The sequence below is a fragment of the Leiobunum rupestre genome, chromosome 4, assembly GCF_980474605.1.
Source record: "Leiobunum rupestre chromosome 4, qqLeiRupe1.1.hap1, whole genome shotgun sequence".
Classification (NCBI taxonomy): Eukaryota; Metazoa; Arthropoda; class Arachnida; order Opiliones; family Sclerosomatidae; genus Leiobunum; species Leiobunum rupestre.
Window position 1 is genome coordinate 33,314,257 of NC_143387.1, and position 12,270 is coordinate 33,326,526.

Consider the following 12,270-nt stretch of genomic DNA (forward strand, 5'->3'; position numbering starts at 1 on the left):
AATCCCCTCTCACGTTGTTGTTTGTTAAGTTATCATTGTGACGCCCAGTCACATAGACACGAAAATCTGCCAAGCATTCCAAGTAGAGGTATGGATTGCTGAGTATAGCCAATCAATCAGGGATTAAATGATATAGAATAGCGTATAGCAAATGGCGTCTTTAAACATCAAATGCTATAGCAAAGCATAGCGTATAGAAATTTTGGCTAGTCAAATGCAAGACACAGTAAAACGAATTCGATTATTTATTGTCATAGTAAAGCAACGAAAGTCGCTATAGCATAGTCCAGGAATCAATTTTTAGTTTTTCGATCGTTGAAGAAAAAATATCCCAACTCTCATTTTATTCATTCCAATCACACCCGAAAATAAATTCTACCCTTTTTCGAAAATTCCTAATATAGAAGACCAACACCGTTCGGTCTTTCCGCCAATTTCCATTTTCGTAAGGTCAATTTGAAATTTCGGAGGTCCAAGTATTTTTTTCCGCCAGGGCTGTAAAATGACAAGGGATTTGCTCAGCGTTGACCAGTTTTCCGCTCTTTTAACTTCTCGGTGTACGCTGAAAGTGAAAAAGCGAGCTCGCAATCACGGAACCGCCCTTTATTGTATTTCTCGAACAAATTGACTAATTAAGAGACTAATTCATTCGGAAACCGAAGGTTAGCGCCGTAACAAAGCTGGCTTCCTTCCCAGCGCTGCACCCCCGCAAAAAATTGGAGAACCAATAAGGGGAAGTTGGTTGGGGGTCGTGGGCCCCTTACCCGGAGTGCCCTAATAGAAGCCCGTCGCCCTCAGGGTGCTTAACACGCCGGGCACGCGCTCCGACTTTTATTTTTCGCTCGCCGCGTTTATAAATTTGTATTAGTACGTGAAAAGGCCTTTTGACCTTATTTCAACCTCTCCCAGCGCGCGGCCAACGACAGGGTTCCATTTTGCAACGGAAAGGCTACTGGCTGTCGGTACATTCAGGTGGAAGCTCTTCTACGCCGAAGACCTCAATGAGGGGGGGGGGGGGGCTTTATAAATATAGGTTTGTCTCGTAGTAAGAAATTAACGCGAAAATATAGCGCGTCTACCGTTTCGTTAATCTCCGCTTTTTAGGGACTAACTTCTCTGTTTAATTACATTTTAAAGCTCGCCGCTATTTGGACGCTGAGAGAATGCACTCGCGCTTTTACGATTTTCTCTCCTCTTACCGGCTTGATTTATGCGGGCGTGTTTATGAGTTTTAGTTTCGTCGTCTGTCACGCGAAGAGCGCTTACGTTTCCTAATGGCAACGTCCCTGAGCCCGCGTGCTACGGACCTTGTACCCGGCTTTTATTAATGGTTGACCGCTAACTAGCGGGACAACGTCAGTCGAAGTACGAGAACTTAATTATCAATCTTCCCTTTTTTGACCTCTTATACTTTTAGCGTGCCCAGAGTAGGCGCTTAAAGGTTAGGGGTCGGGGTTATACGAAGTGCTGGTCATTATAAGGTTTGAAATCGAGCCAAATTTGGCGCGAACGTGGTCCGGCGATTTCTACTATTTAAAGATTTTCGACTTGTTTAGACCGGGTAAAGATACGCTAAAACCTTTGCTAAAACCTACCCCGAAATCTAAATAAAATATCACCAGGGTTGCCATACGTCAGGGAAAAGACGGGAAATTTAAAAATGGGCCTACAAAGTCAGGGATAGGTCATGAAATTTTAAGAATTTGTGAAAATTCAGGAAATTCAATTTTATCTTGACACTTTTTAGCCTCTTTCTCTAGTATACAGGGCGTCCACTAAAAACGAAAAATTATAAATAACTGAAAACGTTTTGTTTTTATTTAAAATTTTTATGAGGCATTCCTCGGCTTCTGATTGGTCAAATTTGGTCAAAGTTATTTGAACTAATAATATGGCGAGCAACAACTTTCTAATTGGAACCCAATCCGTAAACCCAACGGTTCTCGAGATAGTTTTTGAATGACCTTGAAGCCATGGTTCCAGTTCATTCAATTTTACACTAGTAAATGTCCCCTGGCACGAGGAATGTTCCATAGAAATTTTTCATTTAAAAATGCGTTTTTCAGTTATTTATAATTTTTCGTTTTTAGTGCATGCGGTGGTGGTGGTGAAAGTGAATAATGCAGTGGGAGCTATAGGTCCCCGGGAATCGACGAATTATCTTCAACGGCACTCGATATAAATGTAATTGAGGCGTCATTCGATTGGTATTAATTTTCTCTATCTACCTATGCCAGTGCTGAACCGCGGTTTTTAATCAAGAAAGCTATGAGGAAAATGACAATTTCTATGGTTATCATTTATTTCCTTGAAAGTTTAGCTAATTTTTTCAACATTGCAATAACCTTTTTACTGAAATATAAGCCCATTAAAATTTATTTAACTTTAATTGAACTTAAAAAGTTAGGGAAAATCTCTTAAAAGGGTCCTGGAAAACAGGGAATAGCCAGGGAATTTGAATCACAAAATTTTGTGGCAACCCTGATCACGCGGTATTTCAGAAAAAATCAAATAAGGTTTTATCCAATATTTAGAGTTAAATAGATATTTTACTATTTGGCAAAACGTACTCTTACATTTTCTGGAATGTATCGGTGTAAAGCCGAGTCTCTCGCGAAACCTTGAAAATATGTATCGCCAACTCGTCGGCGAATTCGAGCAATTTTCAGTTAAATTATTCCCTCATACCAACGTTTCATATTTATTTCATTGGCTTTAGTCGAGCGTAACCCGTGTCTCAAAATGTAAGCTTACTCTGTACGAAAGTCTTCGCGTTAAATCAATTTACACCTCCTTAGTCTGGAAGAAGCTGACTCGCCTTATTCGAAGCGCGCCGTAAACAATGCAACGCGCCTATCAAAATTCAACTTGGAAACGACAAATTTTCCGGAAAATAAAACGGCAACTCTAAACTTTGTAAAGAATTTGTCTCCTCAAAATATGTTGGTCGGAGGAGGAAACGTTCGCCTAACAATTTGAGAACTTTCCCGGCGCTATCTCTCTTCGAAGGCGCGGGTGTCGGCGCTGGCTCGCGCGCCCGGACATGAATATGTAAGTCTTTGACGCCTCGGAAAGCCAACCAGCCCCTTTTCCTAATTCATTGGTGAAAAGTAGCCGCGTCGGGACAACCTTCGACGACCAGACGCGCCTTTTAAAATTTAAATCAAGAGCCGTATCGAGTTGGCCGTTGAAAGGCGTCGTTGCCGAAGAGGGTTCCGCCGATCTTCGGGACACCAGCCTTCAGATTGCGGAAAGAGAGACAGCCAGAAAAGAACATTTTTCGGCGCTTCGTATGTTTAGAGAGTTGCCAATGTGTCGTTTGGCGTTCCATATTTCAGGCGGCATCCTAGCGTCTGTCGCGCGCCGATAACGACGAATACTCTCAACGGACGAATGACGCTGGCAGCGGGAAAAGGGCTCTTTGACGCCTCCGTTTTTATTTCTCAAACGGGGCCCGGTCGCATTGCCTTCCGCTCTACAATAAAAATCACTTATTCCGTTCCTTATCAATAATGGGCTTCCAGAATGGGACGGAGCTCCTCCTCCGCCTAAATTATTCATCCTGGTCTCGCGATACGACGACTATTATAGTCCTAAGCTTGTTTTTGTCGTATATTAGCTTTGTCTTCCTTCGGGCCCGTGCTGTTTTGGAGAACGTAAGTCGTACTATCACGTATTTATACGATATCGGAATTTGTTAAATTACTTATCAAATTTCCATCATGTCGTCCACTTAGCTGTTGGACATTAATTTCTTATGACACCGTCTTGCCTTGTCGAAGCTTTTATTGAACAGTCAACTTCAAATAGGGTTTTATATCTGGTCTTTAAAGAGCATTAAACTACGTCTAGTTGGCGATTCACTTTGCTAGTTAACGTCATTGTTTGTTGTTACAAAGAAAATAGAGGAATATAAATTTAATCTCTAGATATGTTACGGCTTCTCATTTTCCCCCAGAGTTCCTACAATTTCAATATGCTCCTATAATTTCCTATTTTCTCAAAATTGTTCCTATAAATTCCTATTTTTTGAAATTTTCTAGTTTTTCTATAGCTATATCCAGAAATTCCTATAATTTTAAAAATAATGTATTATAAAACAGCCTTAACGTTTGGGAAAAACTAAAAAGTTGCCTTCTAAATAGAGCTTAGGTCCGGTGTTCCCGAAAACCTCAACGGTTGGGCTCCCAGAGTTCCTATAAATTCCTATAATTTCAATATACTCCTATAATTTCCTATTTTTTCAAAACTTTTCCTATAAATTCCTATTTTTAGCTAAAATATTCCCATAAATTCCTGTTTTTAGCTAAAATGTTCCTATAAATTCCTATATTTAGCTAAAATATTCCCATAAATTCCTATTTTTAGCTAAAATGTTCCTATAAATTCCTATATTTTCTATGAAATTTCCTATAATTCCTATAATATTTTTTTTTAAAAATCGCTGGGAGCCCTGCCCCAGTGTTGCGATGTAACACTGGTCTTTTGAAGTATTATAGTATCCGGAAATTTATCACGCGTCACCTAAAGCGTCAGTCTTAACGCCTCTTAGGAGATACAGTTTCTATTCCTCTTCTATATTTTCTTTGCTTGTTAGTAAATTTCCGAAAAAATAACAAGTGGATACTAATATCTAAAATTGTACACCGTTTACTTTAAATTAAAGTATAGCCTACCGCACCAATAGAGCAGCACTATAAACTCTACTTTCAAGCAGACGACTTTACAGACGACCTAATTCGATGACTCCATTCCCGGGGCCCAGACTACCTTTAATTCCTAATTGTTTCTATTTTTCAAAAATAGTACCTATAAATTAATCCGTATAATTTTAAATTTTTTAGAAACGCTCATGGTTAATGTACTAAACACCTTAATTTATAACTAATCTTAAAAAATCATTTAGCGGGGCTCTTGCTTGATAAGACAGGGATTAGCACTTATTCCTTGGGCTGATTAAATGCAGCGTGTTATGCATTCTTATGGAATCTTATTTCTCAAAAAAACCAAAACTTTTTTTCTTAATTTAATTTTAAAATACATTTTAAGTAAATATTGAAACAATATTAAATGGGATAGAAAAAAAAATAAGTTTTAAAATATTTCACTTTTTTATAAAGGTTTTTATGGGGAAGATGTTCCTATATAATCCTATTTTTTCAAGAGATTTTTACCTCTAAATTCCTATATTTTCTGTGTTAAGTTCCTATAATTTAAAAGAAATAAATGCTGTTTTTGATGAGGAGTAGAAAATGTAGGCAACGTCCTTGTTCTTTGTTGTATATTTTCAGTTCAACTTGTTCAAGAACAAGAGAAAACTATCCCAATTTATAAAAACAAAATTGGAAAAACTCAAACACTAGCCTAAATTCACTTGCGCATTTTTATTGAATCCAAAGGGGCAATTCAAACGAATTCATTCGCGCCTTTTTTTTACATACCGTAACAATCGTTAAGGTATGCAAATTTATAGATACTTTACTTTAGGAACTCTGAATTCGTGTGTGAACGGACTTCCAATATGAATTCTATATAGCTGCCAATTCTGCTACTAACACGGTATAGTCTTTGCCTGGAAGCAGCCAAATGGGGTTATAGCCAAATTATAAATAAAAATCTTTATGGGGGCAGCCATGAGATACTGCTTAATCCGACGCAGTCCTTCAGTCCGTCGATCATATACTTTAAAGGAAAGATTATGTCATCTCATCACGCCGCTAGAAATGCCTCGTGGTTTTTTTCTCTTTCCGTAAAATAACGCTAGAAGTAAAAACTCGATGCAATTCCAATATTATGGATATTTTTAGAAAGTAATAAAAACATTTGTTCCCTTCTACTTTCCAGATGTGTTTTCCGTGGTACCTCGCAGAGCAATTGTTCGCAGAATTTTTTCCACAAGTACTTCGTAGAAATATAGCCTTAGGCAACTACTTTATTTACGTGTAGACAATTTTCTGTTGTTGGTATCATGGCATCGTCCACCTCAAAAAGGCTATCGATCTTGAAGTCGACTTTATTCAATTAACTGTAGCCGCCGCAAGAAATGGAAGTTAATTTTAAAACATTGTCATTACCTTTTTTAAATTCATAAATTAAAAGTTAACGTACGACTACTAAACAGGGACGGCTGATTTAAATCATAATTTAAATCAAGTTATCTTTTTTGAAAAAATCATTGATTTGAATCACGCAATGCATTTCAATGGAGGAATAAAATAATTTCTTAAAAAATTAAAATATATAGAATATCTTAGCAAACTAAAATATTAAATAATAATTAAATTGAATTCAGATTTCATTTAATTCAAGATTAGCCGATTGATAAAAGTAAAATAACCGTTAATTATACAGGAAAATAACCATTGATTGTATAAAAATCAATAAAATCAAAAAAATTCGATTTAATTTCAAAAAATCGATTGATTAGAAACAAATAAAAAAAGTGCCAACCCTGCTAGTACTAAAAATGAACAAGCATCCTATATCGCCCAAAAAGAAAATGATAATTGAAATATTTATGGAAAGACATTATTTCGAAATCCCAGGAAACTTGTATTGACAAAGTCTGGTGCCGCGTAGTTAGTTCACCAGGTTTGTTTACCTCTTGCTAAATTTGTCTTTGAACTTGTCCTTTGAGGGTCGTTTGAAATTAACTTGAAACGAGCCTTTGCTGAAACAAAGCGACTTTGATTGCGCTTTATCCTGCTTCAATTTCTCCAAAGTTTACGCGTTCTACTTTTAAACGATATCGAAAGTCAATAGGTCTTTGTTACCCGGATTTGGAGAATGGATATTTAATCCGAACAGTCACACCTTTTATTCCCAGTAGATCCTTTCCCGTAAAAAACCATTTGAAAGCATTCACCTTTTTTTTTTATTTCTGCTTAAGTACACTTAAAATCGGGCCGTGATCTTTTTTCATTTTTTGTTCATTCCCTCAATATCCCCGTGGAATAATTTATGCCTCCCTATTTTTTGGCAATCTCGAAATTTGACGTGGAATTTACGTAGGCGCCTTTGCCCACCGAGAGTACGTCAAATACCTAACCAGTAAGTATACGGAGATACCGGAGCTATAGTCGCCCGCCTCCTTTCGCAACGTCGCAACGCGTCCTTCGAGAGACGCTGTCGGAAGGCGGCCGAGCCGGCGTTCCTGGGCGGCCTTGGCTCTCGGGATCTGGTCGCTCGTCAAATAAGCTAAGAGAAAAGTGTCGGAATGAGTTTCGCAACGAGTTCTATTTCTTGACTTTAATCCCGGTTGACTCGCCGCGGAGTTTTCCCAAAAATATATATATTTCAACTTTTATTCAAAACGGCGTTGAAATCGGAGCTTTTCCCTTTATTAGCTATTATGTATCCTGGAAAAGGACCTAGGGAACAAATCTTTTACATTTATAATGTAGCTTTGTATACGTTATAATTTTAGTTTTTATTTTATTGAAATCGGATATTACGAACATATTTTTGCTCTAGTTAAAGTAGCGCCGGAAATTTAGTAATTTAGATACGTTAAAAGCTTAATTTATCGGCTTTTCAATTTAGAAATTTCATTCAAATAATCGATAAAAAAATATTTTTATAATCAAGGGAACTAATTACATAAACTAATGGTTAGATTAGAGGAAATTTGAGTCCCCAGTGGGATACAATAGAGTAGATGGAAATATTAGCGAAAAATCAATAGATAAACCTGGAAATATCAGGGACACGTATGAATTATATTATATATATATATGGCCTGAAAGGGAAACGCTAAGCTTTTCCAAATATCGGCTTATTTTCCATTTTAAATGTTGATCTTAAGTAAGATGAAAACACTTGCATTAAACTACCAAGTACATAAAATTGTTCCGAAATAGTTGTCTCCGTTTCGCTATAAAATCAGCGCCATTTTGTTACAAAAGGGTCTCTTTCAGACGGCAAAATAAAACGCACGGCCAACTTTGACACTCGCGCAATAGCGGCCAACCCATTCGCCGAAATTCCATGCTATAAACTATCGGCGTTCAGCGCCACGCTCGTTTTTATATTGTCTTCAATGCAAAAACTATTCTAAAAATCATTTTCCGCTGGGGGCGCTCAACGCCGAGATATATTTTTGTTCGTAGGTTAACATAGAAACTTCAACGAATGGTTTGGCCGCTATTGCGCGAGTGTCAAAGTTGGCCGTGTTAAACGTATACCCTCGGAACCCTACTAGCAGAGCCACTCGTCGGAAGACGCAAAAACAATCTTACACGCGGGTTAATACTGACGCGCGTGCTGATTTCACGAACTATCACGTGATTTAATGTTCTTCAAAGTTTCAGAAGAGGGCGCTGCTGTCGCTGTGAGGTGAAGAAATCCAAACTTTAATTAATTACAAAACAGCCGCTTACTATTTATTAAAGCAGTTTTCGCCATAAAGATAAGATTTTCGTCGCCTACTTAACTGGTAAAAGCTTAGCGCTCCCCTTATAAGCGATGGAATAGTTCTAAAACAAATCATTGGTGATTAATTTATCCGATTTCCGCGTTTTCCTTACGCGTTTATTGTTCTAGGCTTATATTATTAAGTAAGTTTACTCACTTACTTGTACATTTATCAATCCGGATGAAAAATATACAAAATTATTCCCAGCATTCCCGCAACCCCCATATTTGCGATACCATTAATATTTTAATAATGACTTCGAAATTACATTTGATTAATTAACATGTTATTACCATGTACGTACGCCATTTTTATATCGAACCTCTAAAATTATTCGAAGTATGCTTAATATACAAGCTAACGAATAATATAATGGCATTATAATATTAAATATTTTTTCCGTGGGTGTTGCGAAACCGCGGAAATTGTTTCCAACGAAACCGCCAAAGAACATTTTAAAGGGAATATATTTCAAATAGAAATATCGTCTGCTAACACGCGTTGCAACTTGTTTATAACGTAACTAGCGCCAATTAACCATGGTGGAAGAAACGAGATACTAGGCAGGGTTCGTACAGAACCTGTATATCCTGGAAAACCTGGATAAGTCAGGGATCTGTAAAATGGAGGGAAAATGTCAGGGATAAGTTAGGGATTTAAATAATTTCGTAGAAAGCCGGGGATAAGTCCGGGATTTTAGTTAGTCAACCAAAACACACATTAACAAAGAATTTTTACCTAAAATAATAAAACAAATGTCCAAAAATATAACCAAAAAGGTCAGGAATATTGGCAAAAATTGGCCAGGGATAACCTGGAAAAGTCAGGGATTTTAGATCAGAAATTTTCGTACGAACTCTGCTAGGGGATCCAGCGTAAATACTCCCTTTAAGATTGTTTTTAACGATTTCCGGAACAGGCGTGGCTTAGAATCGGATTAATGACGAAGGTTTTTGTTTGTTCCTTCAGATCCGGCGAAAATCGTGTCTGCACCTCGCAACCAAGTTGTCCTGGCTAACAGCGTGGCTGTTTTCATCTGCATGGCGGTAGGCAACCCCAAGCCAACCATCGAGTGGAGGAAGAACGGCAAGCGGGTCTCGACAACGAGGTACACCATTAAGGAGATGCAGAACGGCTCGGTACTCCGGATCGAGTTGGCCAAATCGACGAGGGACGACGCTTCGTACGAGTGCGTCGCCGAAAACGGAGTCGGCGATCCCGTCGTCGCCGTGGCCGACCTGACTGTTCTCGACGGTGAGTAGTCTTCTCCAACTCTCCCAACCTTTTGATCTTCGACAAACAGTACGAGGGTACTTTCTTATTACAGGTTTTCCTCTTGGGTTTTACAATAAGCATAATTTAATCAGCTTCAGTTTGTATACGCGTAATTGAAGTTCGAAGTAATGCTCGGTTCGAAGCTGGCTATTCACAAATTTATAACCTACTCTATTTCCCAAATTGAAATTACTTCAATGCGAAAAGTTCCTAGGAGCCCAAAAAGAAGGACAAAATATTCTAAAATCTACTGAAACACGCGTATACAGGGCCAATAACTCCAAATTTGTTTTAGCTAGGAATTTGAAATTTTCGTGACACATAGAACGTGCAGGGAGTCACTTGACAACGGTAATTTCAATGACCTTGAACCATGTCTCCAAGGTCATTCAAAATTATCCCGAGAACCATTAGAGATACAAATTTGGTTTAATTTAGAAATCCATGTCACATTTTAGAACTGAATAGCTTCAGGCCCACCTAATTTGACTAATAACAAGTCGTAACAATTAAGTCGAGGGAGTTTAGACGAAAACCAGCAGTAGGTCGTGATGAAATTAATGTACCAGAGACCAGGTTGAAGGGCTAATCACTCGATAAGTACTCATGCTAGAGTATCAAAATTTGCTATACATACTCATCTGGTAGGGGTCTTTATAATTTAAAAACTCGGATGACCTTTAACTCGTGGTTCAAGGTCATTCAAAGTTTATCCCGAAAACCAATGGATTTAGAAAAATGGTTCCAATTTGAAAGGTTTTCATCATGGTGTTTTGCATCGGATTAAAATCATCACGACCTACCGGTTTTGTCTAAACTCCCTCGACTTGTTATTGTTAAAATTAAGTGGGCCCAAAGCTATTTAGTCCTAAAATGGGACGGGGAACACGTTTCTAATTGAAACCAAATTTGTATCTCTAATGAATGTCGAGATATATTTTTAATGACCTTGAAGATATGGATTAAGGTCATGTTATGTTTTAATGAAGGAAATTTCTGTTTATGCTTTCGTAAATTTTAAAAAATTTATGAAGTTGGAAATTGTTCGGGGAAAACAACGTATTTTGTCTCCTCGGTAAAGTAATATTGAGTCTCAGAATGGCAGTTTCTACGATCGATTCGTGTAAATAAAGGATTTCATTTCATCGCGTCACGAGAGCTCGTTTTTCTCGCTGCGCGGAAAGTTGACAAAAATCGGCTGTTTGTTGATATTGATGGGATCCCTTTTCGGTTGTATTTGGTCTTTGACCTTTCAATATGCTGTTTATTCTTATTTACGTCGCCGTCCGCTGAGTTCCCCATACTCGAAGAACAGCGAAACGTTAACGATACGGTGGCGTTACGATTTCGCGTCCGCAGCCCTTTATCTGGCGTCGCCGTGTTCTTCTATTCCGTTATTTACAATCTTGATGGAATTGATAGGCCCCCGAAGGTATTTCTTCTGGCCATTGTGCTTTGGTTTTTTTTAGATTCGCCTACGCCCAATCTAATTCTTGGTCGGTGGGCCTAAAAATTTTAAATAATAGGCGCTTCGATAAAAGCCTTCTCTTTTTATTTACCCCATACTTGGCGCAAAGTGGAATGAAATATATTCGGTTGGCCGGTTACCAAATTTACCTGGCTAGTCAAAAATGAAAATTACAATCCATACTAGAGGCGCAAACCGAGTCAACTAGGTTCGATATTCATTTTATAAACACAATTTTTTCCTTTCGCCTCGCAGCAAGAGGAGCCGGGTTCGATCCCAACTTGTGGCACTGGGTGAAAACTCGAAACTACTCCTTCCGCGTTGAGTTTGGAAAGTTATCTCCCCACTGGTTAAAGGAGTTTTCCCGCTAGTTCTTCGGTTTCCCCTTCCCATAAAAACTTGTAGAGGTTAACGGTAATAGTAGGTGTAACGAGCTGTTGGCTCGCGTGGCATGAAGGGCTTGCCACAACCCTCCTACGCATTGTAACCTGGCCACCTGTTTAAAGGCATTAAACGTCGCTAGGCTAGCTGATTATTATAATTCTAAAATGGCGCGATGGTTAAGCCTACCACAATTTTTTCGCGTTAAGGTAAAATTATCCGCCAAAGATAATATAAATCTTCGTACCCTAGGTTCGAATTCGGAGAGCTTTCCCGATTGAGGGTTTTGTAACGAAGCGATTATATAGCACGTCATCCAAGTAAAAATTAAGAAAACCAAAAAAAAAAACTTTGCGAAGAAAATTAACTTTGCGAATAAAAAAAACTTTGCGAAGAAAATTGCTTGGATTTGTGCTCGTTGCAACTTACTTCCTGGGGCTAGTAGGCCACACTTTGAAGCTCTCTGGTGCTCTTTTAACTCATCGTAGGAAAATGAGGGAAAAACAGGCATACTTCTCAACTCACCCTTACAACTGCTTAAATTGTTTGCATAACCCTTTGAAACATCCTGTATATGAATATAGATTGTGTTACTTTATGGTAAAAATGAGTAATTCGGGGACTACTAATCCGATAATGGACTACGAACGCATTAAAAGGAGCTCAGTGCTCAGTTCACTTAAACGCAAAAAATCAAGGCATAGTTTAGATAGGACAAAACTATTGTTAGGCT

The 12,270-nt window shown here is 38.2% G+C and overlaps 1 protein-coding gene across 4 annotated transcripts in view; it reads left to right on the forward strand.

Moving 5' to 3' along the window:
* LOC149947480 (tyrosine-protein phosphatase Lar-like) overlaps nucleotides 1-12,270 on the forward strand; it is an 88,420-nt gene that overhangs the window by 57,371 nt on the left and 18,779 nt on the right. For 3 of the 4 annotated variants that reach the window (XM_090172923.1, XM_090172925.1, XM_090172924.1), the window contains one exon: nucleotides 9,383-9,667. In XM_090172923.1, coding sequence (XP_090029049.1) covers nucleotides 9,383-9,667 — 285 coding nt within the window. Of the gene's footprint in view, nucleotides 1-6,941; nucleotides 7,051-9,382; nucleotides 9,668-12,270 lie in introns of those variants that run through there. The other variant, XM_090172927.1, reaches the window with a different exon arrangement.